Source organism: Pleurodeles waltl, chromosome 2_1, assembly GCF_031143425.1.
Source record: "Pleurodeles waltl isolate 20211129_DDA chromosome 2_1, aPleWal1.hap1.20221129, whole genome shotgun sequence".
NCBI classification, from domain to species: Eukaryota; Metazoa; Chordata; class Amphibia; order Caudata; family Salamandridae; genus Pleurodeles; species Pleurodeles waltl.
In genome coordinates this window covers 727,382,543-727,402,834 of record NC_090438.1, presented here as the reverse complement: position 1 = coordinate 727,402,834, position 20,292 = coordinate 727,382,543, and the positions used below count along the sequence as shown (strand labels likewise).

The following is a 20,292-nucleotide window of genomic DNA, read 5'->3' as shown; positions in this document are numbered from 1 at the left end:
TAGCTCCGCCTTCCTGGCTATTGTGGTGTGCTGCACCTGTGTGCCGAAGAGCTGGGGCTCTTCCCTAATTATTTCCTCCACCATGACCGTGAGTTCTTGGTCCGAGAACCTGGGGTGTCTTTGGGGTGCCATGGGGTGGTGTGGATGAGGTGTGGGGTGGTGTTTGTGGTGCTGAGTGTGGTGGTGTGTGGTGTTTTGTGCGTAGATGTGGTGTGGGTGATGATGTTGGGTTCCTGTGTGTGTTGTGGTTTGCATTCCCTGTGCTCTCTCTCTGTGTATTGCGCCTTGTCTCTGAATTTCGAATTGTGGGGGTTTGTGGGTGATGTGGGTGTGTGTTTTATATTGTGATGGGTGTGTGGGAGTGTTGTTTGTATGTGTATCAGGTGTGTGTATTTTGAATTGTCCAATGTGGTTGTGTTTTGGAGCTGTGTGTGTATTTTGAGCGTGGCGGTGTGTACCGCCAATGGAATACCGCGGTTGAAAGACCGCCGCGTGGATTCGTCGGTCGGAATGGCATGGGCTTATTTCTGTTGGCGTGACGGTGGAGGTTTGGTCATCTCCAGTTTGATGATGTGGCGGCCTTCAGTGGAGGTCGGGTTTTTTGTTGGTTTGGCAGTTGTGGGTCAGAATGACCGTTGCGGTTTACCGCGTACGCGGCGGTGTTATGGCGAACTTCAGGCCGGCGGTAAGCGCCTTTTACCGCCGAGGTCAGAATGACCCCCTTAATCTGTTGCTACTGGAGATGACAAAAACACAGGAAACTAGGGATGGGTGAGTTAAAAGAGAATTGACTGGTGACTTCCCCTCCCATGCGCCACGTTGAACAGGTTTTGAGCAGGACTGGGAAAGTGCATTTACAGGTTGACCTCTCCCTTGCTTCCTGTTGTAGGAAGCTGGCTCTTGATATAGTGGACCAGAACGAGATACACTGTGTAAAGAGTCCAGACAAACCCCTATTAGTTGACCGAGTCATAAATGACAACAATAAATGCTGTCTTTTGTGTTAGTGTGGTGGAGCAATTTAGGCTTGTCAGAAGGTAGCGCTAAGAGTTTGTTGTACTCACAGAGGCAATAACTGAGACTTACACTTAAAGAAGAAATTCGAGACCAATTTAGAAAAATAGCACACATTTTTATGTCAACTTTGTTACCAAGAACTTCATTATCAAGTAATTACTTTTTAAAATATTTACAGGTAAGTAAAATATTCACTTAAGTGCGTCTTTACGCAGCAATGCTCTCCTATCGGGGTTGGGGGGGAAAAGGCATATGTTGCATACAGTTATTTACGGTTGGTTTCTGAGGAGTCTACTTCGGGACTTAAGGTTGTAGGGTGCCAAGGTCCAAAGTACCACGAGCAGTTACTCTTTACCTGCCCTGGGGCGTCTAGGTTCAGGGGTGCTGGTCAGATTGGTAGCTTTGCTCGCTACACTGGTGGAGAGAAGGGGGGCCACCTGGAAACAGGCTACACAGGGGGACTTGGGGACAAGTCCCAGAGCTCCTAACTGGGTGCTGGAGTTACAAGAGTCCTGGGAACAAGAAAGCACAGTTGCTTATCCGGGACCCAGGCTGGGGTGCTTGGGTGCTGGGCTGGGTGCGCCAAACGTCCTCTCGGTTCTTGGCTCCCAGATTGAGGGTGCAAAAGCTGGACACCTGGGTCACTCTGGAAGTAGTTCTCTGGTGCTGATGTCCCTCGACGGCTGCTTGGTTTTAGTGCAGTGAGAGTCCGCATGGACTCAACACGGGCATGGATTTCCAGTCTACAAGGGTTTTTAGCATATAGTCAGCTGCAGGACAGGTCTGTATGTTGCGATTGTCAAGACTGGTGCAAGTAGGCAGGGTTTGATACCAAGAGTCCACAGCAAGTCTTCTGTTCTTGCTTTCTCATGGCTCTTCTTTGTCCTCTTCTTCTGGATATGTCGAATCTAAGTTCCTGGCATCAGGGGTGTCTCCTAAATATTCAGTTTAGGAGCGTTAAGGGAGGAGGGTGAAATGTAGTAGCCAAAGGGTTTCTTATTTTTAGGGTGACTGCACCTTCTATATGCCAGTTTCCTGTGGGGAGTGGGCATAACCCTAACCCAGTGAGTCTAATTCAGCGAAAAAACAAGGTGGTGGAATTCTAGGTTTTGTGTTCACATCAGGTAACCCACCTTAGGGGTGGAACTAGCCTCTTAGGGAACACACATCCTGACTAGCTTATTTTCCTGCCTGTCCTGGTGCCAAATGGACCCGGGGCAGGTGGGTGGCATCTTCACTGACTGGGGAAGCTGGGGCCGCCTATTAAAGCAGGCAGAGACCTTTCAAGCCTCCAGCCTTGGTATGCTGGCAACTTGGAGGAGGTGGTATCACCCCCTCCCAGAGCAGGCTTTGTTTCTGACCTCCGAGAGCGAGGGCTCTCACCTCCAGGGGGTCAGAAACTTGTCTGTGGTGGCAGGTTGGTTAGCACCAGTCGGCCTACACACTAGTAGTTGGTAGGTTTTCAGGGGGCACCTCTAAGGTGCCCTCTGGGTGCATGTATTAATAAATCTGACACTGGAATCAGTGTGGGATTATTAATACGAGATGTTTCATACCAAACATCCCTGGTTTCAGTGAAACAGCCATGTAGCTGGTGAACTCGTAAGTGCCAGTGTCCAGCACATGTGCTTAAAATGGCTTCCCTGTTCACTTATAATATCTAAGAATCGACTTAGAGATCAGAGGGGCATATCTGCTCATGGAGATACATCAACACATGTAGTATCGTGCACCCTGCCTTAGGGCTGTAAGGCCTGCAAAGGGGTGACTTACATATACTGCATGCAGTTGCTGTAGGCATGGCACTCAGGAGGTGTGCCATGTTGTGTTTTCACGTTTCTCTGTTCCATGTTACGCAGCTGGCAATGGCAGTTTGCATGAGTGTGCTTAGGGTCCCTTAGGTTGCCCTTATACATGCTGCAGCCCTCAGAAATCCTCTTTAGTGCCCCACGCCCTAGGTCCAGTGGAACCATTTACTAGGAGCTTACAGGGGTGGGGGCTAAAGGTATAGCCAGTTGGGGGAATTCTGCACAGTTTTAGGGAAAGAGATCTGGCACTGGGGAACTGGTTAGCAGGAACCCAGTGCACTTCAGACAAAATTGCATCAAATACCATTGGGGTTGACCATGTCAAAAAGGGGCACTTTCCTACACTACAACTGTCCCCAATCCCCCACCCCATTCTGCACATGATATTATTAACAGGAGACACTTGTTCTGGGGGACTGAGGAGACCTTGGGGAATGCCAGTTGGTTTGTGCCCCGGGACTACAGGTAGACTACCATCTATCACTGCTCAGCCTGGTTTATGGGGAAAATAGATATCCTCACTCATGAAAAGGGTACACCCTGGTGCCCTACTACAAAGAGAATACACCTTTGATGAAAGAAACGAAGACTGGACAAAGCCACAACATCGGGCTTTAGTGATCCTCTTTTTCGTAAGGAGAAAAACAGTGGGTTGTTCAGAAAATGTTAAAGGGCAGGGCGGCACAGCTTAACAAAGTGGTACAAGGGTCCTTCATCACAACACAATTGTATAGAAAATGTGTTTTAATTTCATGCATTTCATATTCCTAGATCAGTTGAACCTTGCAGATTCCGTGATGAGCAAAGTAACCGAGAAGTCCAGACAAAAAGAGTCTGACATGTGAGTAATTCAATGTCTTGATAGCATTATAAGTCCTATAGAACTCTGTGAAGCTTGAACATACCAAAAGGGTTTATTCCTTTTGCATGGTAAACGGATGTACATGTTTAAGTATTCTTCCATTAAGCAAATTTATTGAAGAGATTATTGATAAACGTTAATTGTGTGTCATCAAACTTGCATGTGGAAGCATTTTCTTTTTTTTTTTTATAAACAGGTTTTATTGTTTTTAAAGGAGAAGGAAAAGGGGAGAGAAATAAAATAAAGTGCAGAGCAGAGCAGATGACATTTACAATGCAGTAAGTTCCAGCGTCAACCCACCATTGACAATAATATTTGGATGGTAGTATGGGCCAAAAGGTAAACCACAATTTAAATCCTGTTAAAACGATCATAGTCGTGTTCTCATCCCGTTCTATGGCATCATGTCCACCCATCTTCGCCATATTTTCTCAATTTTCCGTGGGCAGCCTCTGGATTCATATACCAATTTCTCCTGGTTTGCGCACCAGTCAACACCTCTGCTCCACTTTCGGAGTGACTGGCCTTCGGATGAGTTCCAGGCCGCGGCGATATCTCTTTTGGCGACCAGCATGGCTGTGGCAGCCAGGGCTTGTTTCGCCCGTGATCCTCCCATTTCCTCCATCACACCTACCAGGACCAACTTCACGGACCTCTGTACCTCTTGTCCCAGGACCTTTCCCAATTCTTGGATCACTTTGCCCCAATATGTCTGTATCACTTGACGGGTCCAAACCGTATGGAAGAAATCAGCAGGCTCGCTCGAGCATTGTGGGCATTGGGCGGACGGGCGGAGGGGCGGAGACCCGCTCGGTGTAGTCTGGATGGTGTCAGATATACTCCATGTAAGTAGTAGAATTGCACTGTACGGAGTCCAACCGACACCGCCGATACCCTGGGTGCCATCATAGCCTCCTTCCATTCCGTCTCTTCCAGGGCCCCAACCCATGACTCCCATTTGGTTCTAACTGAGCCCAGTTCCCCGGGAACGTTGTTAATTAGCATTTTATAGCTTTGGGAGACACCTTTCCCCCCTAGGTTCCCCGTAAGTAGTTTGGCTTCAAGTGAGTTAAATTCTGGCAAGGGGCTTGTGGCTGGCAAGTGGACCCTCAGGGCATGTCTAAGCTGGAGATATCTGAAGAACTGTGTCTGGGTTAGTTGGAAGTCTACCTGTAGGTCTAGAAATGATTTCATAGCTTCTCCTTTCCACACATCTCCCACCAAGGAGATGCCCAGTAGGTCCCAATGAGGCTCCCCTCCCTGTCGTAGATTTCAGGGACAATCCTGGAGGCATGGTGGCGAGATACCAGCCAATATAGCATTTTCCCCGTTTTGTCCCCCCACCCATAGATTTTCGCTGTGTTAGCCCTCCACAGGTGCTTCACCACCTCCAGGGATTGATCTCGGATTTCTTCACGGATTAGGAGTAGTTGTCGCGCCGCCCCTTCACTTGGGGTTGTTGCATTCTCGTTTTCCAGACCCATCGCCCGAAGCTCCAGCTGTTCGATACGCTGGGCTTGTGCGAGTTCTTGGTCTTATATCAGGCTTTTAGCCGTACCCCGCAGCACCGCCTTACTCGCCGCCCATAGAACACCCGTGGAGGTAACTGACCCTTCATTCAATTCAAAGTACTCTTGCTGTGCTTGCCTCAGCTGCTCAGTGTAGTTCTTGTCTTGGAGGCACCACGCGTTTAATTGCCACATGGGACGGGACCAAGACCTGGCAAGACCCACGACGAACCGAAGCGGCCGTGGTCAGAGATTCCTCTGGCTAGTATTTCAATGTGAGAGAGGGCTGTGCAGTCCGTGCTTGGGAGTAGCACCAGGTCAATTCTGGATTGCAAGCCATGGGCTGCTGAAGTGTGGGTACATTTTCGCCGTCTTGGGTGCCATACCCGCCAAGCATCACAGAGCCCTGTCGCAGAGAACCATCCAGTGATTCCCGCCGCCGTTGCGTGTCTGTATACAGAGGGCGGACCGGCTACAACCAACGCCGGATCCGGAGTTGCGTTGAAGTCACCTCCCACCATAGTGAGCCCAGGTGGTAGGTCTAAAAGTAACTTGGTGAGGTCCTCGAGGGTTCTACGGACCATTGGAGGAGGAGCATAAACACTGACCATGTTAATTGTGGCTCCCTCAACTTTGTCGGTGATGGCTACATAGAGTCCCTGTCGGTCCCTCCACACCTGGATGTTTGTCATGGGAAATGTCCGGTGCAGTAGTATGGCCACCCCCACGATCCGAGCGTGAACCCGGCATGGTATACCCTATCAAAACCCCTGCGGGTCAAGAAGGGGCAGTTGTCTCCCAGGAGATGTCTCCTGCAGCAGGAGTACCTCCGGACGATATTGGTGTATGAAGGGGAACACTGCGGTACGCTTAAACTTGTCTAGGAGGCCATTAACATTCCACAAATGACCTGTGTCTGATTCATGGGGGGCAGGTGTTTGGGAAGTTCCCATAATGATTACCAAAACTCTCTATTGCTGGGCCTGGGGATCTCAGGAACCTTTATCTTGTCCCTGTCGCTGTGGAGCATGTGCCTCTAATGTGTCGGTTGAGTCCCTACGTTCCTTGCTCTGTGCACTAAATAATAAATACAAACATTGCAATAACATAAAAACAGTAACATCGGCATCTAAAACCAGGCCAGAACTCCCTCGCCCCCCAACTCCCAGCCCACCCCATAATTCCCCCCAGAAGCATCTGTCACCCATAGATAGCACCTCTCTCAGATCAAGTACAAAAGCACAGTAAACAGTAATTGATTAAGCTTGACATAGTTCTCATCAACCCAGCAGTCTGTTTCCTTCTTAGAGGTTTCTCATTAGTAAGATCACAGTACCGTACTGCGGGACAAGTCCATGTCCTCCAGGGGCCCTGATTGGGCCTGCTTCGCACGCTGCGGGTCCACGTCCCCCCGGGTGTCTTCAGAGTCTTCCCGTGATCGTGGGCTCCGCTGTTCCATCTGAGGTGAGTCCGAATGGGATCCGCGTCGCACCCTGCGCCGCGGTGAGCGCATGCGACGGCGTCGATCGGGCTGCTGCCCCTTCTGGTGACTCGGTAGTGCTTCCCATAGGGGTCTAGAACCTTCTCTGTATGAACCCAAAGGAACCTCCTCTGTCAAGCAGGTCTACGCCATGGCTGGCTGGTCAAAAAAATAAGTCTCATTACTGTAGACCACACGGAGTCTTGCCGAAAATAGAAGACGGTACTGTATGTCCATTGTTCTCAACTTTTGTTCTACCTCAGTGAATGAGCGACGCTGTTGTTGTACTTCTCGTGTGTAGTCTGGGAAAAGGAGGACCTTTGCCCCGTTGCAGAAAAGTTCTCCTTTAAAGCGTGCTTCTTGCAGCACCGCGTCTCTGTCCTTAAAGTTGAAGAGACGAAGTATCACTGATCTGGGTGGGGAGCCTGGCGGGGGATTCGACTGCAGGGCCCTGTGGGCTCACTCAATCGCGAACCACGGCGTGAGGCGATCCGCCGGCATCCAAGAGCGGAACCAATCCTCCAGATCCTTGGCCAGAGATGATTCTGCCGTGGTTTCAGGAAGGCCCACCATACGAAGGTTGTTACGCCTAGACCTGTTTTCGCCGTCTTCAGCTCTCTGGTGCAGCTCCGATGTGCGAGTGGTCAGCGCAGAGACTTGAGCCTTGAGAGCGATCACGTCGTCTTCCACAGTGGAAATCCTGGATTTCGGCTTCCGTAATTTGAGCCATGGCATTGCGGAGGTCTGCCGGACCACGGCCACGTCTACCCTGACCTCTTTTATCTTGGATTCAACGGCCACCTGGGATGCCTGGATCAGCTGAGGAATCGCTGCCAGGTCACCAGATGTCGTCTGTGGTTCGCCACCTCCGCTTGGGGCACGGTCTTCTATCTGGGACCCAGTTGAGCCTGTGGTGAATTGGTCCATGCGTGTTTGCGCCGCTGTCTACTGTGCCGATTTATCCTTGCCCATGGCGTTTCATTCCCGGTCTCCATCCCGCAGGAGCCTCAGTGGCCAGGTCCACAGCTCAATCTGGCGGAGCCGCCGCATATGAGTTCAGGGCCAGGGATATTTCTGTCTGGGACCCAAGTCAGCCGAGTCGTCCCACACTCAGCGGGTCAGCCAAGCGCGTCGAGGATCCAGGAAGCCACAGTCCATCGACAGCTAGCCCGTGTCTTTCGGGTAGTTGGTGTTTCCAAGGGAGGCACCCCCGCCGAGGCTCCGGACCACCCCGGGGTGACCTCCAGGTCTCGGTCACATACACAGGTGGGAGGGGCCCAAGGGAGAAAAAGGCCGACTCTCGCCACTCAGCCAGGAATCACTACTCCGGTCTGGGCGTTCTTCTCCAGCGAGGAAGAGAGAGGGGAGGAACATGGGAGATGTCCTCTCTCCGCCAGCAGCACAGGTCTTCCACTCCCATACCCGGACGGCCGCCCCAGCCCACGGCCTCTAGCGGGGCATGATTCCTCTCCCATTGCGGGGGGGCCTGCGGGCACTGTAAAGAAATGGCTCCCTGTTGCAGTTACCCCCCACTTTTTGCCTGATACTGATGCTGACTTGACTGAGAAGTGTGCTGGGACCCTGCTAACCAGGCCCCAGCACCAGTGTTCCTTCACCTAAAATGTACCATTGTTTCCACAATTGGCGCACCCTGGCCTTCAGATAAGTCCCTTGTAACTGGTACTACTAGTACCAAGGGCCCTGATGCCAAGGAAGGTCTCTAAGGGCTGCAGCATGTCTTATGCCACCCTAGAGACCCCTCACTCAGCACAGACACACTGCTTACCAGCTTGTGTGTGCTAGTGAGAACAAAATGAGTAAGTCGACATGGCACTCCCCTCAGGGTGCCATGCCAGCCTCTCACTGCCTATGCAGTATAGGTAAGACACCCCTCTAGCAGGCCTTACAGCCCTAAGGCAGGGTGCACTATACCATAGGTGAGGGTACCAGTGCATGAGCACTGTGCCCCTACAGTGTCTAAGCAAAACCTTAGACATTGTAAGTGCAGGGTAGCCATAAGAGTATATGGTCTGGGAGTCTGTTTTACACGAACTCCACAGCACCATAATGGCTACACTGAAAACTGAGAAGTTTGGTATCAAACTTCTCAGCACAATAAATGCACACTGATGCCAGTGTACATTTTATTGTAAAATACACCACAGAGGACACCTTAGAGGTGCCCCCTGAAACTTAACCGACTGTCTGTGTAGGCTGACTAGTTCCAGCAGCCTGCCACACCAGAGACATGTTGCTGGCCCCATGGGGAGAGTGCCTTTGTCACTCTGAGGCCAGTAACAAAGCCTGCACTGGGTGGAGATGCTAACACCTCCCCCAGGCAGGAGCTGTGACACCTGGCGGTGAGCCTCAAAGGCTCACCCCTTTGTCCCAGCCCAGCAGGGCACTCCAGCTTAGTGGAGTTGCCCGCCCCCTCCGGCCACGGCCCCCACTTTTGGCGGCAAGGCTGGAGGGAACAAAGAAAGCAACAAGGAGGAGTCACTGGCCAGTCAGGACAGCCCCTAAGGTGTCCTGAGCTGAAGTGACTCTAACTTTTAGAAATCCTCCATCTTGCAGATGGAGGATTCGCCCAATAGGGTTAGGATTGTGACCCCCTCCCCTTGGGAGGAGGCACAAAGAGGGTGTACCCACCCTCAGGGCTAGTAGCCATTGGCTACTAACCCCCCAGACCTAAACACGCCCTTAAATTTAGTATTTAAGGGCTACCCTGAACCCTAGAAAATTAGATTCCTGCAACTACAAGAAGAAGGACTGCCCAGCTGAAAACCCCTGCAGCGGAAGACCAGAAGACGACAACTGCCTTGGCTCCAGAAACTCACCGGCCTGTCTCCTGCCTTCCAAAGATCCTTCTCCATTGACGCCTTCCGAAGGGACCAGCGACCTCGACATCCTCTGAGGACTGCCCCTGCTTCGAAAAGACAAGAAACTCCCGAGGACAGCGGACCTGCTCCAAGAAAGGCTGCAACTTTGTTTCCAGCAGCTTTAAAGAACCCTGCAAGCTCCCCGCAAGAAGCGTGAGACTTGCAACACTGCACCCGGCGACCCCGACTCGGCTGGTGGCGATCCAACACCTCAGGAGGGACCCCAGGACTACTCTAAGACTGTGAGTACAAAAACCTGTCCCCCCTGAGCCCCCACAGCGCCGCCTGCAGAGGGAATCCCGAGGCTTCCCCTGACCGCGACTCTTTGAATCCAAAGTCCCGACACCTGGGAGAGACCCTGCACCCGCAGCCCCCAGGACCTGAAGGACCGGACTTTCACTGGAGAAGTGACCCCCAGGAGTCCCTCTCCCTTGCCCAAGTGGAGGTTTCCCCGAGGAATCCCCCCCTTGCCTGCCTGCAGCGCTGAAGAGATCCCGAGATCTCTCATAGACTAACATTGCGAACCCGACGCCTGTTTCTACACTGCACCCGGCCGCCCCCGCGCTGCTGAGGGTGAAATTTCTGTGTGGGCTTGTGTCCCCCCCGGTGCCCTACAAAACCCCCCTGGTCTGCCCTCCGAAGACGCGGGTACTTACCTGCAAGCAGACCGGAACCGGGGCACCCCCTTCTCTCCATTCTAGCCTATGTGTTTTGGGCACCACTTTGAACTCTGCACCTGACCGGCCCTGAGCTGCTGGTGTGGTGACTTTGGGGTTGCTCTGAACCCCCAACGGTGGGCTACCTTGGACCAAGAACTAAGCCCTGTAAGTGTCTTACTTACCTGATTAACCTAACAAATACTTACCTCCCCTAGGAACTGTGAAAATTGCACTGTGTCCACTTTTAAAACAGCTATTTGTGAATAACTTGAAAAGTATACATGCAATTTTGATGATTGGAAGTTCCTAAAGTACTTACCTGCAATACCTTTCGAATGAGATATTACACGTAGAATTTGAACCTGTGGTTCTTAAAATAAACTAAGAAAATATATTTTTCTATATAAAAACCTATTGGCTGGATTTGTCTCTGAGTGTGTGTACCTCATTTATTGTCTATGTGTATGTACAACAAATGCTTAACACTACTCCTTGGATAAGCCTACTGCTCGACCACACTACCACAAAATAGAGCATTAGTATTATCTCTTTTTGCCACTATCTTACCTCTAAGGGGAACCCTTGGACTCTGTGCATACTATTCCTTACTTTGAAATAGTGCATACAGAGCCAACTTCCTACATTGGTGGATCAGCGGTGGGGTACAAGACTTTGCATTTGCTGGACTACTCAGCCAATACCTGATCACACGACAAATTCCAAAATTGTCATTAGAAATTGATTTTTGCAATTTGAAAAGTTTTCTAAAATTCTTAAAAGTCCTGCTAGGGCCTTGTGTGTTAAGTCCCTGTTTAGCATTGTCTTTTAGAGTTTAAAAAGTTTGTTAAAAGTTTGAATTAGATTCTAGAAACAGTTTTAGATTCTTAAAAAAGTATTCCAACTCTTAGCAGAATAATGTCTGATACAGAGATGCAGGTGGTGGAACTCGACACCACACCTTACCTCCATCTTAAGATGAGGGAGCTAAGGTCTCTCTGTAATATAAAGAAAATAACCATTGGCTCCAGACCTACCAAAATTCAGCTCCAGGAGCTGTTGGCAGAGTTTGAAAAAGCCAACCCCTCTGAGGATGACTTCACAGAGGAAGAAATTAGTGACTTGGAGGGCAATTCCCCCCTTCCAGTCCTAAATAGGGAGACCAGGGCCTCTCAAGCCCTGTCTCCAAAAATGATAGTCAGAAATGTTGCTTCCCTCACAGGAGGGTCCAGCATTTCTGAAATCACTGAGGATGCTCTCAGTGAAGATGACCCCCTGTTAGCCAGGATGGTCAAAAGATTGGCTTTGGAAAAGCAGCTCCTAGCCATAGAAAGGGAAAGAAAAGAGATGGGCCTAGGTCCCATCAATGGTGGCAGCAACTTAAATAGGGTCAGAGATTCTCCTGACATCCTAAAAATCCCCAAAGGGATTGTAACAAAATATGAAGATGGTGATGACATCACCAAATGGTTCACAGCTTTTGAGAGGGCTTGTGTAACCAGAAAAGTGAACAGATCTCACTGGGGTGCTCTCCTTTGGGAAATGTTCACTGGAAAGTGTAGGGATAGACTCCTCACACTCTCTGGAAAAGATGCAGAATCTTATGACCTCATGAAGGGTACCCTGATTGAGGGCTTTGGATTCTCCACTGAGGAGTATAGAATTAGATTCAGGGGGGCTCAAAAATCCTCGAGCCAGACCTGGGTTGATTTTGTAGACTACTCAGTAAAAACACTAGATGGTTGGTTAACTGGAAATGAAGTGTGTGACTATGTTGGGCTTTATAATTTGTTTATGAAAGAACACATTTTAAGTAACTGCTTCAATGAAAAGTTGCATCAGTATCTGGTAGACCTAGGTCCAAGTTCTCCCCAAGAATTGGGAAAGAAGGCAGACCACTGGGTCAAGACTAGGGTAACCAAAACTTCCACTGGGGGTGACCAAAAGAAAGGGGTTACAAAGACTCCCCAGGAGAAAGTGGGTGACACTAGAAACAAAGAAAAAGAGTCCTCTGTAGGCCCCCAAAAACCAGAACAGGTGGGTGGGCCCCAAGACACAACCCAAAACAAAGGTGGGTACCAGGGTAAGAACTGGGATGCCACTAAGGCATGGTGCCACAACTGTAAACAGTCTGGGCACCACACCAAGGACACTTCTTGTCCCAAAAACAAACCCCAGAACAAAATTCCAGGGGTAACCAGTGTAGCCATGGGAGATGACTCCTCAGATGAGGAGGTCTTCCTAGCCTTCAACTGGAAACAGGGCCCAACAGGTGAGTTGGAGATTCCAGAGGGAAGTAGACACTTCCACCACCTACTGGTGAATGGAATCCCAACCACTGCCCTGAGAGACACTTGTGCCAGTCACACTATTGTGCATGACAGGCTGGTGCTCTCAAACCAGTACATCCCAGGTGAGACTGCCAGGGTAAGAGTTAGCCTAGACAGGGTCACTAAGAGGCCTGTGGCTTTAGTGCCCATAGAAGTGGGTGGCACTCTTAGCTGGAGAAGGGTAGTAGTCAGTACAGACCTCCCCCTTGATTGTCTCCTTGGAAATGACTACCCAGAGGTTAGTCAGAGCCCAAGAGAGGAACTGGTCCAGTGCCAGTCCTCTCCCAAGGATTCTGGAAGTCCTGCCTCTGCAGTAAATGCAAGCAGGCCCCAGAAGAAGAAGAGAAGAAAACAGAGTAGGAAGGGTGGACAACCTTTAGCCAAGGTTACAGCAAGCCAAGGAGATTCTGCTCCAGTAGGGGAGAACTCCAAAAATGGCCCTGATAGAGTCCAACCTGACCCACAAGAAGTCCTGGCTAGTCAGGCAACTGTTAAACCTGAGTGGGTGGCTCCTCAGCTAACAGAAGAAAGGGTGGAAGAAGGGTGTTTACTACCAGATGTGGTAACCCCCCACTCTAATACAGCAGACAGGCAACCTGAACCCAAAGAAGCCTGTAACTTAGCCCCTTCCCTTTTAGGTGAAGAGCTAAAGGTGTGGTTCTGGGCACTGACAGCTGTCAGTGGCCTCTGCTGGGTGTTAGCCTTTATGGCTGCACTATCCTTAGCATGGTGGTCTGACCCCATACCAAATAGCAAGTTAGGCCCCCTGACCCTATTGGTCATGGTGGGGTTACTCCAGCTCTGGGTAACCTCTTTGGGTAAGCTAGGGGTAACCCTGGCCAAGATAAGGTTAGCAGAGGTGGATACCTCTAAAACCAGAATAGAAAGAATGGGTGGAGACATTGAAGATGCAGACAAGAGGCAATTCAGACTAGGTCCTATCACTGTGGAAGTGGGTCAGTTCCCCAAAGGGAATGACCTGAACAGAAGGATGTAAGGCAGAGTAGGCCCTGCAACTAACCAGCCTATTTCTCCTACTCTTCCTCGCCTGACAGACTAGGAAGACTCTCCCAGCTTGGGCTGAGTCTCCTGGCCTGTGGGCTGGGGGGGGCTTGTGTAAAGAAATGGCTCCCTGTTGCAGTTACCCCCCACTTTTTGCCTGATACTGATGCTGACTTGACTGAGAAGTGTGCTGGGACCCTGCTAACCAGGCCCCAGCACCAGTGTTCCTTCACCTAAAATGTACCATTGTATCCACAATTGGCGCACCCTGGCCTTCAGATAAGTCCCTTGTAACTGGTACTACTAGTACCAAGGGCCCTGATGCCAAGGAAGGTCTCTAAGGGCTGCAGCATGTCTTATGCCACCCTAGAGACCCCTCACTCAGCACAGACACACTGCTTACCAGCTTGTGTGTGCTAGTGAGAACAAAATGAGTAAGTCGACATGGCACTCCCCTCAGGGTGCCATGCCAGCCTCTCACTGCCTATGCAGTATAGGTAAGACACCCCTCTAGCAGGCCTTACAGCCCTAAGGCAGGGTGCACTATACCATAGGTGAGGGTACCAGTGCATGAGCACTGTGCCCCTACAGTGTCTAAGCAAAACCTTAGACATTGTAAGTGCAGGGTAGCCATAAGAGTATATGGTCTGGGAGTCTGTTTTACACGAACTCCACAGCACCATAATGGCTACACTGAAAACTGAGAAGTTTGGTATCAAACTTCTCAGCACAATAAATGCACACTGATGCCAGTGTACATTTTATTGTAAAATACACCAAAGAGGACACCTTAGAGGTGCCCCCTGAAACTTAACCGACTGTCTGTGTAGGCTGACTAGTTCCAGCAGCCTGCCACACCAGAGACATGTTGCTGGCCCCATGGGGAGAGTGCCTTTGTCACTCTGAGGCCAGTAACAAAGCCTGCACTGGGTGGAGATGCTAACACCTCCCCCAGGCAGGAGCTGTGACACCTGGCGGTGAGCCTCAAAGGCTCACCCCTTTGTCCCAGCCCAGCAGGGCACTCCAGCTTAGTGGAGTTGCCCGCCCCCTCCGGCCACGGCCCCCACTTTTGGCGGCAAGGCTGGAGGGAACAAAGAAAGCAACAAGGAGGAGTCACTGGCCAGTCAGGACAGCCCCTAAGGTGTCCTGAGCTGAAGTGACTCTAACTTTTAGAAATCCTCCATCTTGCAGATGGAGGATTCGCCCAATAGGGTTAGGATTGTGACCCCCTCCCCTTGGGAGGAGGCACAAAGAGGGTGTACCCACCCTCAGGGCTAGTAGCCATTGGCTACTAACCCCCCAGACCTAAACACACCCTTAAATTTAGTATTTAAGGGCTACCCTGAACCCTAGAAAATTAGATTCCTGCAACTACAAGAAGAAGGACTGCCCAGCTGAAAACCCCTGCAGCGGAAGACCAGAAGACGACAACTGCCTTGGCTCCAGAAACTCACCGGCCTGTCTCCTGCCTTCCAAAGATCCTGCTCCAGCGACGCCTTCCGAAGGGACCAGCGACCTCGACATCCTCTGAGGACTGCCCCTGCTTCGAAAAGACAAGAAACTCCCGAGGACAGCAGACCTGCTCCAAGAAAGGCTGCAACTTTGTTTCCAGCAGCTTTAAAGAACCCTGCAAGCTCCCCGCAAGAAGCGTGAGACTTGCAACACTGCACCCGGCGACCCCGACTCGGCTGGTGGCGATCCAACACCTCAGGAGGGACCCCAGGACTACTCTAAGACTGTGAGTACAAAAACCTGTCCCCCCTGAGCCCCCACAGCGCCGCCTGCAGAGGGAATCCCGAGGCTTCCCCTGACCGCGACTCTTTGAATCCAAAGTCCCGACACCTGGGAGAGACCCTGCACCCGCAGCCCCCAGGACCTGAAGGACCGGACTTTCACTGGAGAAGTGACCCCCAGGAGTCCCTCTCCCTTGCCCAAGTGGAGGTTTCCCCGAGGAATCCCCCCCCTTGCCTGCCTGCAGCGCTGAAGAGATCCCGAGATCTCTCATAGACTAACATTGCGAACCCGACGCCTGTTTCTACACTGCACCCGGCCGCCCCCGCGCTGCTGAGGGTGAAATTTCTGTGTGGGCTTGTGTCCCCCCCGGTGCCCTACAAAACCCCCCTGGTCTGCCCTCCGAAGACGCGGGTACTTACCTGCAAGCAGACCGGAACCGGGGCACCCCCTTCTCTCCATTCTAGCCTATGTGTTTTGGGCACCACTTTGAACTCTGCACCTGACCGGCCCTGAGCTGCTGGTGTGGTGACTTTGGGGTTGCTCTGAACCCCCAACGGTGGGCTACCTTGGACCAAGAACTAAGCCCTGTAAGTGTCTTACTTACCTGATTAACCTAACAAATACTTACCTCCCCTAGGAACTGTGAAAATTGCACTGTGTCCACTTTTAAAACAGCTATTTGTGAATAACTTGAAAAGTATACATGCAATTTTGATGATTGGAAGTTCCTAAAGTACTTACCTGCAATACCTTTCGAATGAGATATTACACGTAGAATTTGAACCTGTGGTTCTTAAAATAAACTAAGAAAATATATTTTTCTATATAAAAACCTATTGGCTGGATTTGTCTCTGAGTGTGTGTACCTCATTTATTGTCTATGTGTATGTACAACAAATGCTTAACACTACTCCTTGGATAAGCCTACTGCTCGACCACACTACCACAAAATAGAGCATTAGTATTATCTCTTTTTGCCACTATCTTACCTCTAAGGGGAACCCTTGGACTCTGTGCATACTATTCCTTACTTTGAAATAGTGCATACAGAGCCAACTTCCTACAGGCACGTATTGGCTTTGCAGCACCCCAGGCCTCTTCTTGCTGTGTGCCGTGGCACCTGCTCACGGCCCGGATTCCAGGGCTCAGGCAGCCGCGGGTCATTTTCTTGCCAATGTCTGGGCCAAAGGCTGGCGCGATCTCCTCTCCGCCCCTTCGTCCCGGGAGGGGGGGGGCCCGCCCAAGAGCTGCAGGTCTTGGTTCGTCTCTGACCGATCTCGGCTGCGACCCGCCGTCAGCAGCGCGGTGTGCAGCTCTTCACCCCCTTGAAGCGGCGCACCGCTCCTCACCACATCAAAGCGTTGTGGCAGGGCGAGCGAATGCACACAAGCCGCCGCGGCATCCCCGGATCCTAGCGGCCGGCACCGCAGCTTTACCTGCCGTCCGCCATCTTGGTCGCAGGCAGCCACGGCGATTCACTTGTCTGTGCTCGGGCCTGAGGGTCCAGAAAATGTGTTTTCTTATCTCCGGGGAGGCAGCAGGGTCCCGGGGGTCTGTCAGTGGTGTTGATGGGGATGGATTGCGTTCTTTGCAGGAGGCGGATGACGGAGGGGTCCAGAGCACTATGCAAGTGCGACCGCCATCTTGACGCCTTGGCCACGCCCCCCGGAAGCATTTTCTAAAGGAATTGCTCTCATGCTTTTTTTGTCAGTATGCACAAAATTATTACCAGTGGTTAAAAAAAAAAAAATCGTATTTCATTTAGTACAAGAACGAAGAGGGAAAATTATGCAAAATGCCTACCATTTATGAATATCTGTTGTATCAATGTCATCACAGAGTCAAACTGTTGTAGTATAATTGAAATAATAATAAAAAGATTCCTGAAAAAGAATGAAGAGGGAAAAGTTGGGCACTTTTAATTTCCTCCAAAAAGAGTAGGACCTGTAGATTTGTAATCACTTATTTAAGACCGAAATAAATGTTTGCAGAGCAACAAGAGTCTTACGGGCCAGATGTACATAGGTTCAGGTTTGCGATTACCAAATATCTAATTTTTATGATTCACTATTGGGTAATCGCAAACACTCATGAACAGAAGTGTACTTTACACTTTCTGCAATGGCCGGTGGGTCGCAAATAGACCTACCTCATTAAATTCATGATTTAGATCTCGCTTTGCGACCAATTGGGAATCACAAAAATCACAGGGTTGGTGGCCTGCTGGAGTCAGCAGACCACCATGTCTGTGATTGCTTTTAAATGAAGCAAAGATTTATTTTTTTTAAATGCTGCCCTTTTTCCTTAAAAGAAAATGGGATGTTTCAAAAAGAAAAAAAAATTAGGAGGTTTCTTTTAATTTTTTAAGAGTAGACAGTGGTTAGTGGGACCACTTCCTCCTCTTAAAACGTGTTTTTACAAACATTCTCAAAAAGAAAGACCCCTTCTCATTTGCGAATGAGTTACTACCTACTTAAAGTAGGTAGTAGAAAATGAATGTGTTGCTACCACAATTCGGTCTCAAAACATTCACACATATCACTGCGATTCGGTATTAGGAAGGGATGCCTTAAACACACCCCATAGCGAATTGCAAACCCTATTTGCGGTTCAGTAATAGGTTGCCCAATTGCAAATAGTGCTTTTGTACATTTAAAAATGCTTTTTTCCAGTTGGAAACAGCCTGATTCTGCAAATCGGACTGTTCGTGACCTAAAACAAGCTTTGTACAATTAGCCCTAAGTTTTGTATAACTTTGTCTTTGATTGTACCTGGATCCGAAATGTGAGGGCTCTGACCTCTGGCCCATTTCAATGAGTTTGACTCTGTTGTATTCTTTAGAAAACATCAGTCAATATAACGTATTTCTTTTGCATCTGGTAGATTCAAGTATTCAAGCAGAATCTTGCAAGTCTTAATTAACTTCTATTAGTGCACATAGAAATTCTGAGAATTGTTTTTACAGTTTTTACTAAACATCACTTTGAACTGCTGATTCACCTGTTTCCGTTAGATTGTAGATCTTTCTGAGTTTAGGATTCCAGCTTCTTTTTAACAGTTTTGACTCCGATTTTTTGCCCTCATGGCTTGCAGTGCTACTGAACAGATGTCATAGAAAACTGCTTTTCTGGTAGCAGTTACCCTTCACCGCAGCTCAACTGTCATGCAGTTTGTATCTGGCCTAGGAATCCTTTTTGTGTTTTGTAGCTGGTTCATATTTGACCCAACAATCCATCCTTCTTTTTTCAGATCTTTTATCTGAGTTTCATGCTTTACTGGAGATGTGCTATTATTTTTCTCAGTTCTTGGGCAGTTCCAGAGATTGTTCATCACCGTTTGAATATAAGGTGAACTCTGGTCATATATTTCAACTTCACAAAAGAGGACTTCAGATAGGCTCTTCGCACTTCTGTTAAAATATTCCCAGTCAAGAACACTTATTGAATATTTTGTGCATTTTTAGTGAGCTGACAAGTTTTGGGCTACCTCCTCATGATGTCATTCTGCATTGCCAGAATAATTTGTGGCTTTTCAGTGCCATATTCCATGGGCAGTTCTCCCTGGTCAGCACGATCAAGTAAGCAAGTGAAGCGGACATGTAGTTGTAAGGCCTTGTGGGGAAAATACCATGTATATTCCTTCCAGGTTGTGGTAGACATAGAGGAAATACTATTGTGGACTTTGATTCCTTTTCTTTCCCTTTGTTTAGTTTTCGTTTTACAATTCCATATGTTTTAGTCCTTGTAAAGCTCTTTCTTCTTATTTATTAGTGCCAAACCTAAAATTCCAACGCAGGTTGAGTGTACAGGGAGTGCAGAATTATTAGGCAAATGAGTATTTTGACCACATCATCCTCTTTATGCATGTTGTCTTACTCCAAGCTGTATAGGCTCGAAAGCCTACTACCAATTAAGCATATTAGGTGATGTGCATCTCTGTAATGAGAAGGGGTGTGGTCTAATGACATCAACACCCTATATCAGGTGTGCATAATTATTAGGCAACTTCCTTTCCTTTGGCAAAATGGGTCAAAAGAAGGACTTGACAGGCTCAGAAAAGTCACAAATAGTGAGATATCTTGCAGAGGGATGCAGCACTCTTAAAATTGCAAAGCTTCTGAAGCGTGATCATCGAACAATCAAGCGTGTCATTCAAAATAGTCAACAGGGTCGCAAGAAGCGTGTGGAAAAACCAAGGCGCAAAATAACTGCCCATGAACTGAGAAAAGTCAAGCGTGCAGCTGCCACGATGCCACTTGCCACCAGTTTGGCCATATTTCAGAGCTGCAACATCACTGGAGTGCCCAAAAGCACAAGGTGTGCAATACTCAGAGACATGGCCAAGGTAAGAAAGGCTGAAAGACGACCACCACTGAACAAGACACACAAGCTGAAACGTCAAGACTGGGCCAAGAAATATCTCAAGACTGATTTTTCTAAGGTTTTATGGACTGATGAAATGAGAGTGAGTCTTGATGGGCCAGATGGATGGGCCCGTGGCTGGATTGGTAAAGGGCAGAGAGCTCCAGTCCGACTCAGACGCCAGCAAGGTGGAGGTGGAGTACTGGTTTGGGCTGGTATCATCAAAGATGAGCTTGTGGGGCCTTTTCGGGTTGAGGATGGAGTCAAGCTCAACTCCCAGTCCTACTGCCAGTTCCTGGAAGACACCTTCTTCAAGCAGTGGTACAGGAAGAAGTCTGCATCCTTCAAGAAAAACATGATTTTCATGCAGGACAATGCTCCATCACACGCGTCCAAGTACTCCACAGCGTGGCTGGCAAGAAAGGGTATAAAAGAAGGAAATCTAATGACATGGCCTCCTTGTTCACCTGATCTGAACCCCATTGAGAACCTGTGGTCCATCATCAAATGTGAGATTTACAAGGAGGGAAAACAGTACACCTCTCTGAACAGTGTCTGGGAGGCTGTGGTTGCTGCTGCACGCAATGTTGATGGTGAACAGATCAAAACACTGACAGAATCCATGGATGGCAGGCTTTTGAGTGTCCTTGCAAAG

At 49.4% G+C, this 20,292-nt stretch overlaps 1 protein-coding gene across 1 annotated transcript in view; it reads left to right on the top strand.

Annotated features, from left to right (window-relative positions):
• Positions 1 to 20,292, top strand: part of RIOK1 (RIO kinase 1) — a 297,153-nt gene that overhangs the window by 55,149 nt on the left and 221,712 nt on the right. Inside the window, exon 4 of the mRNA XM_069217290.1 lies at positions 3,597 to 3,666. Within this exon, the coding sequence (XP_069073391.1) occupies positions 3,597 to 3,666 (70 nt within the window). The remainder of the gene's footprint in view (positions 1 to 3,596; positions 3,667 to 20,292) is intronic.